This window comes from Desmodus rotundus, chromosome X, assembly GCF_022682495.2.
Source record: "Desmodus rotundus isolate HL8 chromosome X, HLdesRot8A.1, whole genome shotgun sequence".
Taxonomy (NCBI): domain Eukaryota; kingdom Metazoa; phylum Chordata; class Mammalia; order Chiroptera; family Phyllostomidae; genus Desmodus; species Desmodus rotundus.
Window position 1 is genome coordinate 40,382,354 of NC_071400.1, and position 19,427 is coordinate 40,401,780.

General features: G+C 41.9%; 1 protein-coding gene across 1 annotated transcript in view; it reads right to left on the bottom strand.

Moving 5' to 3' along the window:
• The window catches only part of TRMT2B (tRNA methyltransferase 2 homolog B), a 160,343-nt gene that overhangs the window by 139,165 nt on the left and 1,751 nt on the right, over positions 1–19,427 (bottom strand). The window contains 13 exon segments of the mRNA XM_053916914.2: positions 148–216; positions 219–263; positions 1,048–1,163; positions 1,317–1,517; positions 1,843–1,937; positions 3,174–3,320; positions 14,461–14,531; positions 14,948–14,966; positions 14,968–15,029; positions 15,032–15,047; positions 17,083–17,137; positions 17,834–18,010; positions 18,012–18,066. Of these exon segments, the coding sequence (XP_053772889.1) occupies positions 148–216; positions 219–263; positions 1,048–1,163; positions 1,317–1,517; positions 1,843–1,937; positions 3,174–3,320; positions 14,461–14,531; positions 14,948–14,966; positions 14,968–15,029; positions 15,032–15,047; positions 17,083–17,137; positions 17,834–18,010; positions 18,012–18,066 (1,128 nt within the window).

The window sequence follows — 19,427 nt, forward strand, 5'->3', positions numbered from 1 at the left end:
CTAGGATTGGTGAGGAATAGAAGAGAAACAGGTTCAGAGCCAGTCCATTGGGAGCACCCTTAGCGTGGTGTAGGAATAAGACTAAAGCTGGGGGACATCATGGCAACACCCAGCTAGTTCTGTAGCAGGAAAACTATTCATCCTTATGCAATCCTGCCCAGGCTGGGTTCACCACAGTAACAATTAACTGCTCACCTTCCTTTGATTTTAGCAATGTGGCAAAATCTCTGCTTGACCAGCATGGAATTCACAGTTCTTGATGCCTGCAAAAGAGAGGCCCATATGGCATAAATGAACACTCATGCCCAACAGTGGGGTGCAGAGAGCTTCAGCTTCATAGAAAGGTACAGGAGCCAGGGCTCTGTCATCTTCCGTTAGATCTATCATACCTCTGAATAACAATGAATGAAATGCTTTTGGACCTGCTTCATTGTCCCAACGTGCTATCCCTTGCAATATCTCAGTAGGCCTTTCAGCTTGAGAGGCTAGACAGTGTTATTTTACAACCTCGAGACTCATACATCACATCAGTACCTACACCAAGGAGAGATTCTTGACTTTTACTCAAGTGCTCTTTCTGTTATAGTGAAGACTTTCACACAGAGCCTCAGGAATTGTGTGAGGTGAGGTAGAGGGGACAAAGGGATCTGTTCTCTACATTGCAGTTTGTCATGAGATTTTGTTTGAAGAAAAGGTTGTTGCTAAAAATAGTTTGAAACCTATTACATTGTATTATGCTATGGTGCCTCATGAGACAAATGTCAAGAAAGCTCTTCTATATTATCCAAAGTTTTGCCAAGTTACCTTCCTATCAGTTAGGCTTCCTATCAGTTAGGTGCCTCAGGCTCTGCTTCTGGATAGAAAAAAAAAATAGTTATTTGGATCTCTTTCAGAAAATCATCAGGACCCAACTCTGACCACTCCAGAACACCATCCCTTCCTCCCCACAGGTCATGGATATAGTGGATGCCATTTTCCACACAACCCTTTTCATAGCACAGAAATAATTGCAGCTCTTGATTTCTCCCCAGATTGTGAGCAATGTACCATTGAAGGTTGCAGTCCACCTGGCATCCTCTACCGCCTGCTCCATCAACTCAATTGCAAGGACCTGGGAGGTATACTGAGCCAGAGAAAGGCCAATCACACTTGGGGAAGTAAGAGAGAAAAAGAAGAGAGTATTTTAGGGTTTTAATCTAATGAGGTTATGCGCGTACCACTACCACCACCTCCCAATCCAGGACTCTAGCTGCTGGGTGAATAGAATCTGGGAGCTAAGCAGTATGTAGATTCAGTCCTGGGCTGCTATTTCCCGGATGTCAAGGAGGATGGTGTTAGAGTTCACTCCACTCAGCTTCCCCACACTCCAATACAGCATCTCTGCACTAGCAGTGTTAATCTGGGAAAAGGCATCTGGAGAGATGCGGACCTTCAAGCCCAAGAGCTCTTCAAAGATATGGGGTTCCAAAACCAGGAGCTGGAAGGAGGACTGCTGATGGCTACAATGGGTCATGGTGCTGGAAAGAATAAAAGAAGAAAGCATCTTGGAATTGCAGATTATTGTATCTCTAGTGGTTGGTTGGAGGGGGAGGTTCCAGCATCTCATCTAGGAGACACAGCATCCATGGCATGGCCCTGAGAGCTCTGAAGGAGTTTCCAGAGTATGGAGATATATGCAGACACTCTCATCTACAGTCTAGCCTGGGTTCCTGGACCTGGGTAGTGTATAAGGGCCACTTAGCCCAGGTTTTCCATAAACACCATCCCTACCACAGCAATCCACAGCGCAGACTATGGCAAGCCATCAGCCTCCTGCTTGCTGTTTGGCTGTCCCAGGTTTACCTTTCCTGGAAGTAAAGTGACGTCAAGTCACAGACTATTCCTGGTCCTTTGATGAAAAACTCCTTTACAGTCTCCTTCTGAACACAGAGCTCCTTCTGCTCAGACCACAAAATCAGGAGTCAAGCAAAGACTCATCTCTGACAAATTTCCTCTCCTAGCTCTACAGTACTCAGCCCTGCAGTAGTCAACTAAGAAAGCACATTTCTACCCTGGCCAGATGTCTCAGTTGGTTGGAGCATCATCCCATACACCGAAAGGTTGTTGGTTCGATGTCCAGTCGGGGCACATACCTAGGTTATGGGTCAATCCGCAGGCAAGGCATGTATGGGAGGCAACCAATAGATGTTTCTGTCTCACATCTCTCTGTTTCTCTGTCTCTGTATCTCTCTCTCCCCCCTTTCCTCTCTCTTTAAAATCAATTAAAAATATATCAAGTGAGAATGAAAAAGAAAAGAAAGCACATTCTCTAAAGAAAATGTGAGTTATTCTTGTAAACAGGAGCTAAACTGAGCTTTTGTCCCATCATGAAGAAGCAGTCACATTTCGATTCCCTTCATACTTCTCCACTTCAAACATCACAACCCCCCACCCAAACAACACCTCAGGGGGCACAAGTGCTAGGTGAAAAGAAAAATGCTAGAAAGAGAATGAGCACTTTTACAATTCCTGCATCACTACAGAGAGCATAACCATTAGCTTGATACAGGGATATATCACAGTAAACTATGTTGGAGCTATAGAGATAAAAGGCCAGGAATCAATGACAAGGATTTAAGCCCTAGCTTGGCTATTTCCTGGCTCTTTAATCTTGGGTACTTTTATGCCTCCATTTGCCCATCTCTGAAATGAGGATGACAATAACTCTCCTTCTCCCATCTACTTCGCAGGTTTGTTGAGATGATCACATTAGTATAGGAATGTTTTAATGTGTGAATGTTTGATAGCTCCTTGTTCTTTACAAATGTCAAGTATCATTTGGGTTATGAAATTCTGACTTACATTCTAATCTCTATTAAATCTGTTTTCGGATTTCATAGAGCATCCACTAACATCCATGGGCAAAGTTCTTGTGAAAATACTTAGGGGTCCTCACATCATAATTAACTTGGTAACCTCACCTCGGTCCCCGTGGTTTGATCACGCCAGCAGCACGGTTAAAGAGTATCTTTGCCATCTCCTTTCTTACCCCCAGCCCCTCTCCCCATCCCACACAGATATTCTGTGGATGTGTAGTTTCTGCTATCTGCCCTGAAACTTCCCCAAATCAACTGCAGCATGGTAATACACATGGTTGCTACAGAAGCTGCTCCTTAGCATCCTGTGAGTCTCACCTGCCTTAATTCCTGGGGATGGAAAGTAATGACGGCCATTGTGTGCCCTTGGCTCTTGGTGTGGATGGTGAGCTCACACCAGTGTCCACCTTCATGAAACAGGAGGCAGGGCTCCACTGCAGACTTTCGAAGGAATACTTCATAGTACTAAGAAGAAGAGAATATTCTTACACAGGCAAAATATTCTTACACAGGCAAAAAGTAAGCTGATTATTGATGCTGGGTGATTGTTATGGTCTATATGGTACCCTCACCCCCAAAATTCAATATATTGAAGCCCTAAGCCCCAGTTCCTCAGAATGTGACTGCAATTGCAGAAAAGGTCTTTCAAGAGATGATTAAGTCACACGAGGTCATTCGGGTGGGCCCCTAATCTAATCTGACTGGCATCTTCATACAAAAATTAAATTTGGACACACTAAGATACCACAGGGCACACACCAGAGAAAAGATCATGTGAAAACACAGTGACATTATGGCTGTCTCCAAGCCAAGGAAAGAGGCCTCAGAATAAACCAACTTGCCAACATCTTGATTTTGGACATTGCCTGTAGAACTGTAAGAAAATAAATTTCTGTGGTTTAAGCCACCTACTCTGTGTATTTTGTTATGGCAGCCCTAACAAACTAATGCAGATATATAAGAAACATGACCCCTGCCCTTTGACCTTACAGAGAAACATAATCCATTTTATTCCAGACAATAAACTGCATGAAAGTGTAAAGCTGTATCCTTAGTCTGGCACATAATGGTTGCTCAATAATTATCTTTCTTTAGATTTTAATTATTTATTTTTAGAGAGAGGGAAAGGGAAGGAGAGAGGGAAACATCAATGTGTGGTTGCTTCTCACACACCCCCCACCAGGGAACTGGCCCACAACCCAGGCACACGCCATAACTGGGAATCGAACCTTTGGTTCACAGGCCAGTGCTCAATCCACTGAGCCACATCTGTCACTACTCAATAATTGCCTTTGAAAGAAGGCATGGATGTTCAAGAAAGGTATTTTATTTGTATGTACAATCTCAGGTTATTCTATATATAGTATGGAATACAACAATCTTCCATTTCTGTGAATTTCTCCTGACAGTAGTGATATACTACTCAGTTGCTATGATTCTATTCCTGCCTACAAATTCCTGATATAAGCCCATAATTTCTATATTTCTTCACATAACCAGGTGCCAACTATAGCATAGCTCATTAATTTCCTTCATTTCCTCCTGGTGAATACAAGTCAAATGCAATCCTGATTTAGTCACACACAAGTCTCCTCCTACCACAACAAAACACACTGTCTGATATCCTAGGTCCCTTTGTTTTTATAATACATGTAATCTAGGTCAATTGTATTTTCAAACAATCACAAAACTATGCATAGAAGGAGTTATACCAAAAAACAGTGCTGCCTTAGAGAATAAAATCAATTAATGCCATACTTCATCACTTTAGCTATAATTTCACATAAATTCAATATGAGATATGCCTAACTACACTGAATATATTTTCAAATTTGAGTTTGGTGATTTAAAGAAAAACTGGTGAGCAACGAGTGTCTTTCATAAATAAGAGTCAAATGTCACCAAGGTACTGGCAGGGTGGGAAATTGAAAAACTGAGTCAGACCTGGAAGATAATGGGTAAGTTTGAACTGCACAGGCCCACTCATATACACATTTGTTTCAATAAATATGTACAGTACTGTAAATGTATTTTTTCATTCTTAGGATTTTTTTATATCAGGATTTTTTGAGTATTTTAGCATCCTTCTTTTATTTACTTTTAATTACATTTTTAAATATATTTTATTGATTATGCTATTACTGTTGTCCCATTTTCCCCCCTTTATTCCCCTTCACCCTGCACACCCCCTCCCACCCGTATTCCCCCCCTTTAGTTCATGTCCATGGGTCATATATATGTTCTTTGGCTTCTACATTTCCTATACTATTCTTACCCTCCCCCTGTCTATCTTCTACCTACCATTTATGCTACTTGTTCTCTGTACCTTTTCCCCCTCTCTCCCCACCCACTCCCCCACTGCTAACCCTCCATGTGATCTCCATTTCTGTGGTTCTGTTCCTGTTCTAGTTGTTTGCTTAGTTTGTTTTTGTTTTAGGTTCGGTTGTTAATAACTGTGAGTTTGTTGTCATTTTGCTGTTCATATTTTTATCTTCTATTTCTTAGATAAGTCCCTTTAACATTCCATATAATAAGGGCTTGGTGATGATGAACTCCTTTAACTTGACCTTATCTGGGAAGTACTTTATCTGCTTTTCCATTCTAAATGATAGCTTTGTTGGATAGAGTAATCTTGAATGTAGGTCCTTGCCTTAAGGACTTCTTTCCAGCCCCTTCTTGCCTGTAAGGTTTCTTTTGAGAAATCAGCTGACAGTCTTATGGGTACTGTCTCCTTTTGTCTCCCTGCTTTTAAGATTCGCTCCCTATCTTTAATCTTGGGTAATGTAATTATGATGTGCCTTGGTGTGTCCCTCCTTGGGTCCAACTTCTTTGGGACTCTCTGGGCTTCCCGGACTTCCTGGAAATCTATTTCCTTTACCAGATTGGGGAAGTTCTCCTTCATTATGTTTTCAAATAAGTTTTCAATTTCTTGCTCTTCCTCTTCTCCTTCTGGCACCCCTATGATTCAGATGTTAGAACATTTAAAGATGTCCTTGAGGTTCTTAAGCCTGTCTTCATTTTTTTGGAATTCTTGTTTCTTCATTCTGTTCTGGTCGAATGTTTCTTTCTTCCTTCTGGTCCACACTGTTGATTTGAGTCTTGGTTTCCCTCCCATCATTGTTGGTTCCCTGTACATTTTCCTTTATTTCACTTAGCATAGCCTTCATTTTTTCATCTGATTTGCGACGATATTCAACAAATTCTGTGAGCATCCTGATTACCAGTGTTTTGAACTGTGCATCTGATAAGTTGGCTATCTCTTCATCGCTTAGTTGTATTTTTTTCTGGAGCTTTGATCTGTTCTTTCATTTAGGCCATTTGTTTTTTTTTTTGTTCTCGGCACACCTGTTACATAGTAAGGGGTGTTGACCAGGGCAAGGCAACCCACGTCACTGTGTTGTGACGCTGTCTGTGGGGGAGGGGTCTGAGAGGGAACAGTACCGCTTGCTCCACTCTCAGCCGGTTTTCAGTCACTTCCCTGGCTACCCTCAATCAAATTGGGCCCTTCTGGTGCTGATTCCCAGGTAAGTGGGTTTGTGTACGTTCTAGGAACCTGTGGGTCTCTCCAATGAACTCTCCTGTGAGGTTGGGAGTTTCTCCCGGTGCCTCAACCCCCACGGGTGTCTTCAATCAGATATTTGAGGCTTTATTTCCCCACGCTGGAACTCTGGGTTACTTGGTCTGTCTCACTCCCCAGTTATTCCTCCGGATTTATCTGCAGGTCAATGTGGGGCTGCCCCGTTCCACAATCCGCAGCATCGCTGAGTCTGCCAGCTGCCACCATGCTTCAAGTCCTCTCCGCCCTGGCTGCCTGTCTCCGCCCCTCCTACCTGTCTGGATGAATGTTTCTTCTTTAACTCCTTGGTTGCTGGATTTCCATACAGTTTGCTTTTCTGTCAGTTCTGGTTGTTTTTTGTTTTTAAATTTGTTGTCCTTCTTTTGGCTGTGCGAGGAGGCACAGTGTGTCTGCCTACGCCTCCATCTTGGCTGAAAGTCCTAATTATATTTTATTGATTATTCTATTACAGTTGTCCTGATTTAGTCCCCTTTGGCTCCCTCCACCCAGCACCCCCCACTCCCTCAGGCATTAGCCACACCATTGTTCATGTCCATAGGTCAAACGTGTAAGTTCTTTGGCTACTCCATTTCCTATACTGTACTTTACATCCCTGTGGCTATTTTGTAACTAGTTATTTGTACTTCTTAATCCCCTCACCTCCTCACCCATTCTCCTCCTCCCCCCTACTAACTGGCAACCTTCTGGTAACTAACTTCTTTTCTCTTGTTTTAAGAGTCTCTCTTTATCTTTAACCTTTGGCGTTTTAATAATTATCTATCTTGGAGTGGACCTCTTTGCATTCATAATTGAAACTCTCTGTACTTCCTGGACTTGCATGTCTATTTCCTTCACTGAATTAGGGAAGTTTTCTTTCACTGTTTTTTCAGATAGATTTCCAATTTCTTGCTCTTTCTCTCCTCCTTCTGTCACCCTTATGAGGTGAATGTTGGACCTCTCAAAAGTTGTCCCAGAGGCTGTTACACTATCCACAGTTTTTTGGATTCCTTTTTCTTCTTCTTTTTCTGCGTGGCTGTTTTTTGGTTCCTTATGTTCCAAATCATTAATTTGACTCTCTGGTTCATTCACTCTACTGTTGTTTCCCTATAAATTGTTCTTTATTTCAATTAATGTATTCTTCATTTCTGACTGGGTCTTTTTTATGTTGCTGAGGTCCTCACTAAGTTCCTTATAACCAGTGTTTTGAACTCTGCATCTGATAGATTGCTTATCTCCATTTTATTTAGTTCTTTTTCTGGTGTTTTGTTCTGTTCTTTCATTTGGGCCATGCTTGTCTCCTTGTTTTGGCAGCCGCCCTGTGTTTGTTTCTATGTATTAGGTAGAGCTGCTTTGACTCTGTGTCTTGTTAGTGTGGCCTAATGTAGTATGTGTCCTGTAGGGTCCAGTGGCACAGCCTCCCCTATCCCCCAAGCTGGGTACTCAGGGTGCACCCTTTGTATGGGCTGAGTACACCCTCCTCTTGTAGTTGAGCTTTGATTGCTGTTGATAAGTCAATGGGAGGGATTTATCCAGGCCTGTCAGCTGCAAAGACTGGCTGTGACCACTGATCACCAACCTCCACCTTCCACAGAGGATCAGCTGAGCAGGGGCAGGGTGGTGGTGCTCTGACATGGTCTGTAGTTATCCACTGGGTGTGGTGGCCCTGGGGTTTTCCGGGTGGTGCAGGCCAAGGTCAGCACCTGCAGGCACCTGTGTTTTGCCTGGGGCACCCTGCCTGAGCTATAAATCAATCTGAGATGGTTGCTACTTGTGTTGGGCCTGGAGACTTCCAGGTGAAGCGAAGCTGTGACTCTAATCTGGCTGCCACTAGGGCTCACTGAAGCCAGCTGTTGCTTGTTTGATAGGATTTAGGAACTAAGACCAGCCATTCATTTGGAAAAGCAGCTTGGGTGGGCAGGTAAATTGGGTAGGGTGGAGACTTGGTGGATCTCCAAGGTGGGTGACACAGTGTCAGCCAGGTTAATGGAGTCTCAGATATGGCACCAGCCTACCAAGTCTGTGGGGGGGAGGGTTCAGCAAAGGACAATGGGCTCTGTTCACCCTGATGCCAGACACATCAGTCTCTCCCTATAATACCACTGGTGCCCTTCAAGTTGCCACCCTAGTGCTAGAGCTCAAAAAAAGAGAGTCTGAGTAGGTGAGTCCGCATGTGGGTTCCCCAAGAGGAACTGCTTAAGGCTCCAGCAGGCTCCTGCACTGACTCAATCCCTGCTGCCAAAAGTTTGGGGACTTATCTTCCTGGCACTGGAACCCTGGGCTGTGGGACCTGGTGTTGGTCTGGGACTCCTCACTCCCATATCCCACCCAAATTTTTATCCACATGGGGTGGGGCCAGCCCATTCCACAACCATGACCCTCTAACCAGTCTGGATGGATGTGGTTTCTTCAGTTCCATAGTTGTCAGACTTCCATTCAACTCGATTTCTGACATAACTTAGTGATAAATGTTCTATATTTTAGTTGTAATTTTGATGTGATTGTGCAAAGAGGTGAGCCATGTCTGCCTACATTGCCATCTTTACCAGAAGTCCCATTTTCTTAATAAGAGCTTTTTTCTAGATTACTCTATTGTAGGAATATAGTATATAATACATATACAAAATATGTATTAATCAACTATGTTATCAGTAAGGCTTCTCTGCTCAAGAGTAGGCTATTAGTAGTTGTTTTGGAGGAGTCAAAAGTTATATGTAGATTTTCAGCTTCACGAGGGGTCTGTGCCCCCAAACCCTTCCCCACCCTGCATTATTCAGGGGTCAACTGTATTCACTGCCTCCCATTCCTTTCCTTCCATTCACCCACTCAATCAGGTTCCCACTACTCCACAAAAAGTTCACATTACAGTCATCAATGACTTTGTTATGCAGTTCAATGGTCAATTCTCAGTTCTCATCTTACTAGAAGCATTTGGCACAGCTGATGAGCCCCTGCTCCTTGGTTTACTGTCTTCAACTGTCCTCAGGCCCCCTCATTCTCCTGGTCCTGTGACCTTCCTGGAAGATCCTTCTCAGCCTCTTTTCCTTGCCCCTCTCTCTTCCCAGACCATTTAAAATGGGAGTGCCCGGGAAAGGTCCATGGTCCTCTTGTCTTTCCTATCTACTCTCACTCCCTTGTTGAAGTTTTAGAGTCTATGTGTGTCTATAAATGTCTTCTTTCTTTCCTGATGTATTACTGAGACTTTTCTAGATTTCAAATTTGACTTTGAATCATTTGCCTTTATAAATACGAAGACATGGTTTCATTGTTTCCTGGCCTCCCACGTTGTCCACGTTGTTGTGTAAGACCAGATGTTAAAATAAGTCCTGATCCTTCGTAGTTATTCTCTTCCTCTTTTTTTCCTCTAGAAGCTTTTAGGGAATGTCTTTATCCCTGAAACTTCAGACCATGTGGACCTTTTTTTCAATCATCATGGTGGGTACTTTCTAGGCCTTGTCACTCTGAAAACAAATACTTTCAGATGTGGAGTATTTTCCTGTATTATTTCTTACCTCCTTTCATTTTCTATTTTCTTTCTATACCTTCTATTATTTGGATTTTGGACTTCATGTACAAATTCTTTATCTGCTACTCATTCCTCTACTACTTTCTTATTAATCCCCACCTGAGGATATGTCTGATTTTTAGAGACAGAGGAAGGGGGCAGGGACAGAGAAATAGGGAGAGAGAGAAACATTGATGTGAGGGTGCAACATCAATCGGTTGCCTCCTGTGTGCACTTTGACCGCACCCCGACCGGGGATGGAACCTGCAGCTTGGGTATGTGTCCTGACTAGGAATTGAACTCCCAACTTTTTGGTGCACAGGATGACACTCCAACCAAGCCAGGGCCTCTATTCTTTTTTTTTTTTTTTTTTAATTTCTTTGCCTTTTTGTGAAATTTTCTTGGCATAAATGCCAACATCTTTAAACAATTTTTCTACTACCCTACCTTTAATGTTCAAAATATTTCTCTTGTTCTCTGATTGCTCCTTTTGTATTGTGTTCTTTTTAGTAATATTACTTAGTAATGTAATATATGTGTGTATTTTTTTTTTTTTCTGTTCTTTGAATTGTCTGCTTCCTCCAGGAATTTTTTTTTTTCCCATTTGTTTTGGGCACTTTCACAATGAAGTCTTTATCAAATAGTTGGTGATGCTTTTCTGATTTCATATTTAAGAGTGAGACCTTAAACTGATCAGCAATTTAGCTTGAGTAGATTTGTTGATTCTTGGCTTCATTGCTGTGAATTGTGTCTGCCTCAGGAAGTCATTATTCTGAGGCTATTCAGCTGCATGAGAAAATCATCTCCAAGTTTCTTGCCTGACTGCTGGCCTTCTAGAATTTGGATATAGAAGGGGGATGGGGTTACAGCCATTAAAAATGAAGATTTCATGTAAACTTCCAGTTTCCACCCGTCCACCACCACCACTATGCCTGGTAGCTCCAAATTCAGAGCTTTTATAGGTTCATTTTCTTCTGAGAAAAAAACCCCAAACCACTCCAGTCTCTTGCTAGAAGATGGGCATTCTTGGTAAGATGAGGATGTTTGCCAGTTTTGTGTCTACTGTCCACCAAACCCTATTTTTAGCCCTGTGCCTTACCTCATCTCTGCCTACTCCAGTACCTTGCTCCTTCAAGTCTTGAGACTTCCCATAGTTGTGTGAAGCAGATAAGCCTAACATCTCCTCAGGTGTCCCTTTGTAGGTAATGCAGATGTGCTTCCTTTACCTTGCTAAGTCAGCTGTCACTCCCATTTGCTTTCCATCTTCTAAGACTTCATTTAGTTTGCCCTTGTTGTCTTTTATCTTTGTTATTTCTTTCATTTATTCATTCAAAAAATACTACGGAGTACCTACAAGTGCCAGACACTATTCTAGGTGCTTAGGATACAATAACGAAGAAAATATTCCTTCCCTTTTGGAACTAACATTTTAGTGGGAGGAGGCAGATTTTTTTTTTTAAAGCACAATAAAGTAAATTATATGGTATGTTAGAAGGTGATAACTGTGGCAGTGGTCTGAATGTGTCCCCCATAATTTCATATGATGAGATCCTAACCCCTAAGGTGATAGTATTAGGGGGTGGGGACTTTGGAGTGATTAGGTCATGAGAGTGGAGCCCTCATGATTAGGATTAGTGCCTTAGAGATCTCAAAGATCTAGCTCATCCCTTCTGCCATATGAGGTTACAGTAAAAAGACAGCGCTCACTGAGGAAGTGGGCTCTCACAAGATACTAAATCTGCCAGGATCTTCATATTGGACTTCCCAGCTTCCAGGACTGTGAGAAATAAATTTGTGTTATTTATAAACCACCCAATTTATGGTCTTTTTGTTATAGCCACCCAACTGAACGAAGACAAATGTCATGGGAAAAAATACAGCAGGAGGATAAGATGTTCTAGGGCTGGGGGAGGTGTGGTCTGTCATTTTAAATGGGGCAAAGTAGGCTTTATTAAGGTGACATTTGAATAAAGCAGTGGTTCTCAACTGAGGGCGGTTTTGCCCCGCAGGGGACATTTGGCAAAGTATGCAGACATTTTTGGTTGTCACCACAAGGGGGATAGTTGGGTGGTGCTACTGGCATGTAGTGGGTAGAAGTCAGGGATGCTTTTAAACATCCTGCGATGCTTGGGACTGCCCCTCACAACAAAGAATTATCCACCCCCAAATGACAATAATGCCAAGGCTGAGAAACCTCGGAATTAAGACTTAAAAGGAAGTAAGGGTATGAGACTGCCTGTGTTGCAGGTTCCATCTCCAGTCAGGGCGCATGTGAGAGGTAACTGACCAATGTTTCTCTCTCACATCGATGTTTCTCTCCCTCTCCTCCTCCCTCCCCTCCCCTCTCTCTAAAAATAGGTAAATAAAAATAAAAAATAATAAAAATAATCTTTTTTAAAAGCGTAAAGTAAAACTTTACTATATCTATGTAGCTCAGAAGTGAGTATCTACATAGTCATTACAATATAAACACTAAATATTAATTTAACCAAGAATTGTGCTATCAACATATAAGACAGGTAGTTTCGGAGGGCAGACAAAATAATAAAGAGAAAATCTTATATGCCATAACTTGAAGTCAATATATAATATGTAAATTTGATAAATCAAAATATATCAGAATAATGTACTATTTAGAAATATGAAACCCCAGAAAAAATAGCTATAATTGCTATAGTTTCTGGGGAGCAAGACTCAAGAGCAAGGACGGGTGGAGCGAAGGAGCACCATTTTTCCCTACTAACCTATTAGTACTATTTTACTTTTAAAACTAAGTACTTGTTCTTTGATATATTTAAGACCCCCTTTTTAGGTCTTGGTGCTGTGGCTGACAGGTCTCATAAAATTTACATTTTGATTAAAGCCTTGAATAGATGTTTCAACCTCAAATTGGGGCAGACTAGGGTCATTCTGTCATCATGATGGAATGACACTTCCAGTAGCAGGGAAAGGGAGACGAAGGTATAAACAAACTGAGAATAGGCCAGTACATGCTGTCTGTCTGTCTGTCTGTCTGTCTATCTGATACTATTGTTATTACAATGGGCAACTGGCCTTTGTCTGTCTACTTGGTTAGATATAAGGTCCAGACCAAATTTTGCAGGGAGGAGGAATTCTTCTGGATGGATGTAGAGGGTAGAACTTTGCCCAACAGAAGATGGAATGGCTAGAAACTTGGGTAATATTGAGAAGAGGTAGGTCTTCATTCACCAAACACTTGATAAGCACCAACTGTGTGTTTGAATCTGTATTAAATGCTAGGCTACAAAGTTGAATAATGCACAACTGCTACCTCCACCGTCCAATGTGGGGGGAGTACCAATGCACAACAATGCAATATGGTACAAGTGCTGCAACAGCAGATATGCGATGGTAGACATGGGAATGTAGAAGAGGGGAATCCCTAATCAGACTGAGGAGTCAGGTAAGATTTTCTACAGCATCTGAAATGATGTAGAAAATGATGTTCTGAAATGAATCTTAGAGCATAAGTAGAAGCCAGGCAAAGAAAACTTGAGGGCATTCAAGAAAGAGGACAGCCTCAGGCCAGAGTAAGATAGGATGGTCTTGATTTTCCAGTGAAGAACCAGGAATGGTCGTCTGCCAAGAGCAAGGGTAAAGGGAATGGGGTAAGAAATTTGAGACAAAACCAAGGGGGAGGGTGGAGGTGGGGGAGGGAGGTGGGTTCAGCTGGGGTGGGGTGGAGGGATGGGGAGAAAAGGCATACAACTGTAATGGAATAACAATAAAAATTTAAAAAAAAAGAAATTTGAGGAGAGGTGAGAGTTTAGAAGAGTCACTGAAGATAATGGGAGAAGACACTGACAAGGGCCAGGTAGGAAGATTTCTGAAGAATGATGTTATAAAGAGAGCTGTGTCCTAGCAGGGAAATCTTGGAAATCACAAGGGGTCCTATCAGAAGGCACCACCCAAGTATCAGAAACCCGCATCATTAGGAGCATGAGTGATGGTAAGAATTAACAGGTAAGAAGAATGTTAGCTGGGAGCTCTGATTAGTCCTCACAAGTAAGGCTTTTTTTTGTTTTAAGTGCCATGAGGACAGGCACCATATCTATTTGGGACACCAGTGGATCCCCAGTGACAAGCACCGTGCCTGACACATAGTAGGCACTCAATAAATAGTGGGTGTATGAAACGGATATAAAAATGTTTCAGAGGCCAGTCTCATGATATAGACACCTTACCACCCCTCCTACATGTCTCGATATTTCTCAATTCTGTCCTGACAAAAATATGAGCCTCCCAAACATTTCAGATATCTGCCTCTTGTTCTACTGCCCTCAACAGTACCTCTCTTTCCTATTACTTCCATCCTATTAAAATGCTTTGGATGTCTGACATTTGCGGTAACAGATGCAGTTTTCTCTTCTCTTCTCCACCCTCTCTGAAATGAAACATCAGCAGTGTTCTCTCTACATTAAGACGTATGCTTTCAAAACAGAGCCCCACTTCCCCTGAAGTAGCTCAATTATTAAAATGTCAGGGATGCCTCGGGACATCTTCAACCAGCTCTTATACCTTATTACCTGTGCCACTGGAATGTGTTTCTCGGCGATGTATTTCAGATGGTTAAATCGTACACAGATGATGTTTCCATCTACTGAAAGAAAAATAATTTGAATTATAAGAATTTTTCCCTAAATATTATTTAAAAGAAAATGTCTGGCAACTCAAATTCCCTCCTTCAAAGAGGCATATACAGATATGGAGAAGCAAAGTACCTACTTGAAGCTCAAAGCCATTTTTAAGAGAAAGCTTATTTCTTAGCCATTAAGAAGCTTATTCTGAACTAGTAGGCAATATTTTATCTCATGCTATAGATAAGCAATATGACGATATCTATTTTCTGTTTAGATTTTAAAGGGGACATAAAATGTAGTGAGATTTGTTTTTGTTTTGTTGTTGTTACTGAACAACAGAATGATAACATCATATATTCATTTAATTCTGCACCATTCCCTTTCCCCTGCATCCTTGGTTTGTTATTTTTACTAGCCACGGCCATCACCTGACCTCTCCGAGTTCCCAGGTAGCACCCCCACCATCTTTGCATTGCCATCTGGAACTCGGTTCACAGACAAGGTAGACTTTTTCAGTAGCCACTGATGACAGGCTGGAGGAGGCGGGACAGGAAACGGAAAACAGGTCAAACGAAACCAAGGACAACAGTACAGGGAATGAAAGAATGTTCTCTGGATAAGGACAAATAAGTAATGTTTGCTTGGAAAGTATGGCATAGGTGAAAATCCATGGCTGAGAAGATCAAGATACTCCATAGACACTTCATGGCAGAAAGGAGCTCCAATCTTGCCATAAAGCAGGAGTCAGCAAACTTTTTCAGTAAAGAGCCAGAAAGTAAATAATTTTAGGCTTTTCAGGCCATATGGTTCCTGTCACAACTACTTAACTATGCCACTGTAGTGTGAAAGCAGCCAGATACAATGCATAAACAAGGGAGTTTGGCTGTTCCTATAAAACTTTATTTACAAAATCAAGCACCAAAACAGATAATGGCCTAAGGAGGGTTTTGAAAGTGGTTTTGCATCAGAGAGACATGAGTGTAAATCTCAGCTCTGGTGCATTCTAGATTTGTGTTTTTGAGCAAATTACTTAATCTTTCTGAGCCTCAATGTCTTCATCTGTAAAATGATAGAGCTTAACCCCCACGGTGACTGAAAACAGCAAGCAGTCCCTGTAATCACTTAGCAGAGAGTCTGGTCCCCAGCAACTGACCAGGCGGCGAGGGCTCACAGAGGGTATGTAGCAGGGAGAATACAACAAAGCGCCTCCAATTTTGGTGCAGCTGTTGTCACTTTCAGTCTGTTGATCACTTGGAGGCAAGACTCTGGTCTTTGTAAAATTTTCTTCTGAGCTTCAAATTTCACCTGCAAAAGAATATAAGCAACAAAACAAAAGACTTTTTGCAATATACCTCAAAGAATGGAAAACAAAAAGGTAAGAGAAGGTTGTCCCACAGATTTTTGGCTCATGGTCTCAGCAGATAAGGAATCCAAAATGATGGAAAAGCAACAGACCTAACAAGGTATTGAGGAAAGATCAAGACTGAGCTCTTGTGTAATGTCACCATTGTATCTGACCTTTCAGACTGAACACTCATGCCAATGAGTGCTGTCCAATAGAACTTGCTATGGTAATGGAAATATTCTATTTTGGTGTAAGGTTCTATGTAATATGACAGCCACTAGCCACATGTGGCTACTGAACACTTGAAACGTGTCTCATATGACTGAGGAAGTAAATTTCTAATCTTACTTAGTTTTAATTAACTTTATACAGTCAGCTCTGCTATAATGTAACATTAAGTGTTCCTACACCGTACCATGCAAAATCATGCAAAAGAAATCACAGGGCTCATGGGGGAAGTAGGGTTGGGCACACACATTCCAAAAATTTATTAGCAATACACACAGAAAAGATAGGAACCTAATAAAAATTGTACAGTTCTACATGTTAAAGAGCTAAAACATGAATATATTACTACAATAGGGTGGCACTTTGCCCTGACAAAGACCTGAATTTTGCTTGTGGAAGTAGTTGCCCACCTGCGAGTTATCATGAGGTGGTGAAAGGAGGGTCACGTGAATGGAATGGAAATTTCTAACGGCAGAGGTGAATGGGTGTGGCCCATAACACTCAGCGACTGAGAGCGCAGCAGATGTCTGAGGTGAGCGTGCGTTCCTTTTATGTATTCTCATGCAACTCAGTTCAGCTGGGTGCAGTTTCCTTCTTTCATCTGGTGTTCCTCGCAGATGAAATCACTTCTAAGCAAATGTGAAATTTGTATTATGTTCAAATTGTTTCCTAATATATCAATCTGTTGGAACAAATTTCCATTTTCAAAGCAAGCACTATAGCAGAATTGACTGACTGACATTTAAATAGCCACATGTAGCTAAAGCTGTAAGAATAACAAAAAAAGCAAAGAAGAAAGGAAACAAGCATCTATATATGGCTCTAGAGTTTGGAAGACATAACTGGCCTAAAGGTAAAATTTCAGAGTTGTTTAGCACATTGAGTTTCAGGACTCCTTGGTGTGTCTGGGTAGAGATGTCCAGTCAAGTTTCTTACAAGTCTAACACCCTTCTCTTGATGGAACTGAGGAGTGAAGACTGAAGCTGCGTACCAACCTTGAGCTGTTCTTCATAGTTTAGCCTCCAGAGTGGTGTCACATTGGCCAGCCTTGAATAAAAGAATTCAGGTACTTAGTTCGTTATATAAACATGTATTATGTACCTACACTATGCATTAGTACTTCCCTTGACCATTTCCTCTGGCATTTTTCATATCATTCAGAAGACCTAACTCTCCTGCCCCTGAGGAGACAGTCTGGGAGAAGAGCCCATTTTGGTGCTGTCCACTTAACAAAGCAGAACAGATGGGCAAACCTAATATAAGAAAAACCAAGATTTATCAGGAAGTAATTAATCATATTACAAAAGGCTTTGCTGTTGGGTTCCTTTAAATAGCCTACCTCCCTAATGCTTTTAAAATATAATTTGATTTAGAAAGTACATCTGTTGCATAAAGTAAGGTATATTTGTGTGTTTGCATGGCTGCAATGGGACTATTCATTTCTAGTCCATCTAATCTCTCTCTGGGCCCCTGGTTTTTAGTACACTTGCCCTGGATACAAGGTCCCAGTTTAAAATCTCCTTCTGCAAAAACCACACTTAAAGGTATTACGGATATTTTTTTGTCATCCCAAAGCATTTCTCCCAACATTCCTCAGATACCTTCAAGTTCGTCCTGGGTATCCTACCTGAGGCACCCCTTTGAATTCTTGCCATGCTACATTAGCCTCGTCCACGATACAGAATTTCAGCAGGCCCAGAGATTCAGACTTGCTAAGGAAGACAACATCTGCCTGGGTCGTATCTTTCCTGCCAAGAAGTATCTAGTGGTCCAAGATGGGTTGGTTTCTTATGACTTTTCTGTCCTCTTTGACACTTTTTGGCGATCACACAAGTGAAGTCTTCCTTACATAAGCCCAAGAAGAGCTATGACCAACTTGGAGGTTTTCTGGAACACCAGGGGCACAGGCCCAGTTTGGAGAAGACCCACTCTGGAGAGGAAGTATCTCAGGTTGTGCACTGGGACTCTTCTCTTTATACCTGCCAAGCACAAAGACACTGAGGTTCACTTGCATGAAAGGTGAACAAACAGAAGCTGAGAAATGGAGGCACCACTCCCAAACCCTTTCATTCATTTACAAACCCTTACAGAAGCTCAGCTCCTAGCACAGTGCCTGGCATAGTCAACACTCAGTAAATACAAGCCTGCTGAGCAGAACTGAACTGCTGAAGGTGAGGCACTGGCTTAGGCTCCCAAAATAAAAAGATGAGGAAAATATAATCTGTGCCCTCCAGGAAAGAGTTCAACTCTCCAGATATGCTATGACCAGTCCCTCTCCATATTCTACCCTCCCACCCAGCAGCCAACCAATCAACTAATATGCAGGAAGTGCTTACTATATGCAAGGCACTGTGCTACACTAGGTATTGAAGTAGTTATAAAGGTTACAATGTAATTGAGGAAAGCAAGTGCAGAGCCAGGAAAAAATGTAACTAACACCATATCCTTGGTTCCTGATAAGTGCTCAGGAAAGGTTCCCATAACAGGAAGCCTTGCACCAGGTCTTAAGGGATAGCAGGGAGGTGAATCAGATGTTTGGAGGACAGTAGATTAGACTGATTTGGCTAAAATGGTAGTTATTTTAGGGTATAGAGGAAATAAGAGTGAAAAGTTACATTAGAACATGATCTAGAAGAACTTTGTTTAAACTTTTTATTTTGATTTTGGAGAGAAAAAGGAAGGAAGGAGGGGAGGGAGGGAGGGAAGGAAGGAAGGAGGGAGGCAGAAAAGAAAACATCAATTTCTTGTTCTACTTATTGATGGTTCATTGGTTGCTTCTTGTATGTGCCCTGACCAGAGGTTGAACCTGCAACCTTGGTGTATCCGGATGATGCTCTAACCAACTAAGCTAACTGGCCAGGGATGGAAGAACTTTATACCAACCAGGGCATAAAGTCTGTATTTTAAGCCTGGCTCAGTGGATTGAACGTCCGGCCTCTGACACAAAGGGTTGCTGGTTTGATTCCCACTCAGGGCACATGCCTGGGTTGTAGGCCAGGCTCCCAGTAGGGGGCACGCAAGAAGCAATCACACATTGATGTTTCTCTCCCTCTCTCTCTCCCCCTCCTTTTCCTCTGCCTAAATATAAATAAAATCTTTAAAAATAAATATTTAAAAAAATAAAAAAACATATAGACTTTATTGTGAGTTGATGGAGGCTTTATGTATAGAATTAAAGATAAAATAGGGAAGCTAATAAGCAAACTCATGTTTGAGGCATGTGTTTGAAATGGTGGGGAAATGACTAAATGGAAATATCTAACAAGTAGAGAAGCACTTTGAAGAAGGACTGATAATTTGGAGGAAGAAACCTATGTCAACAAAGGGTCTTCCGCTGGGG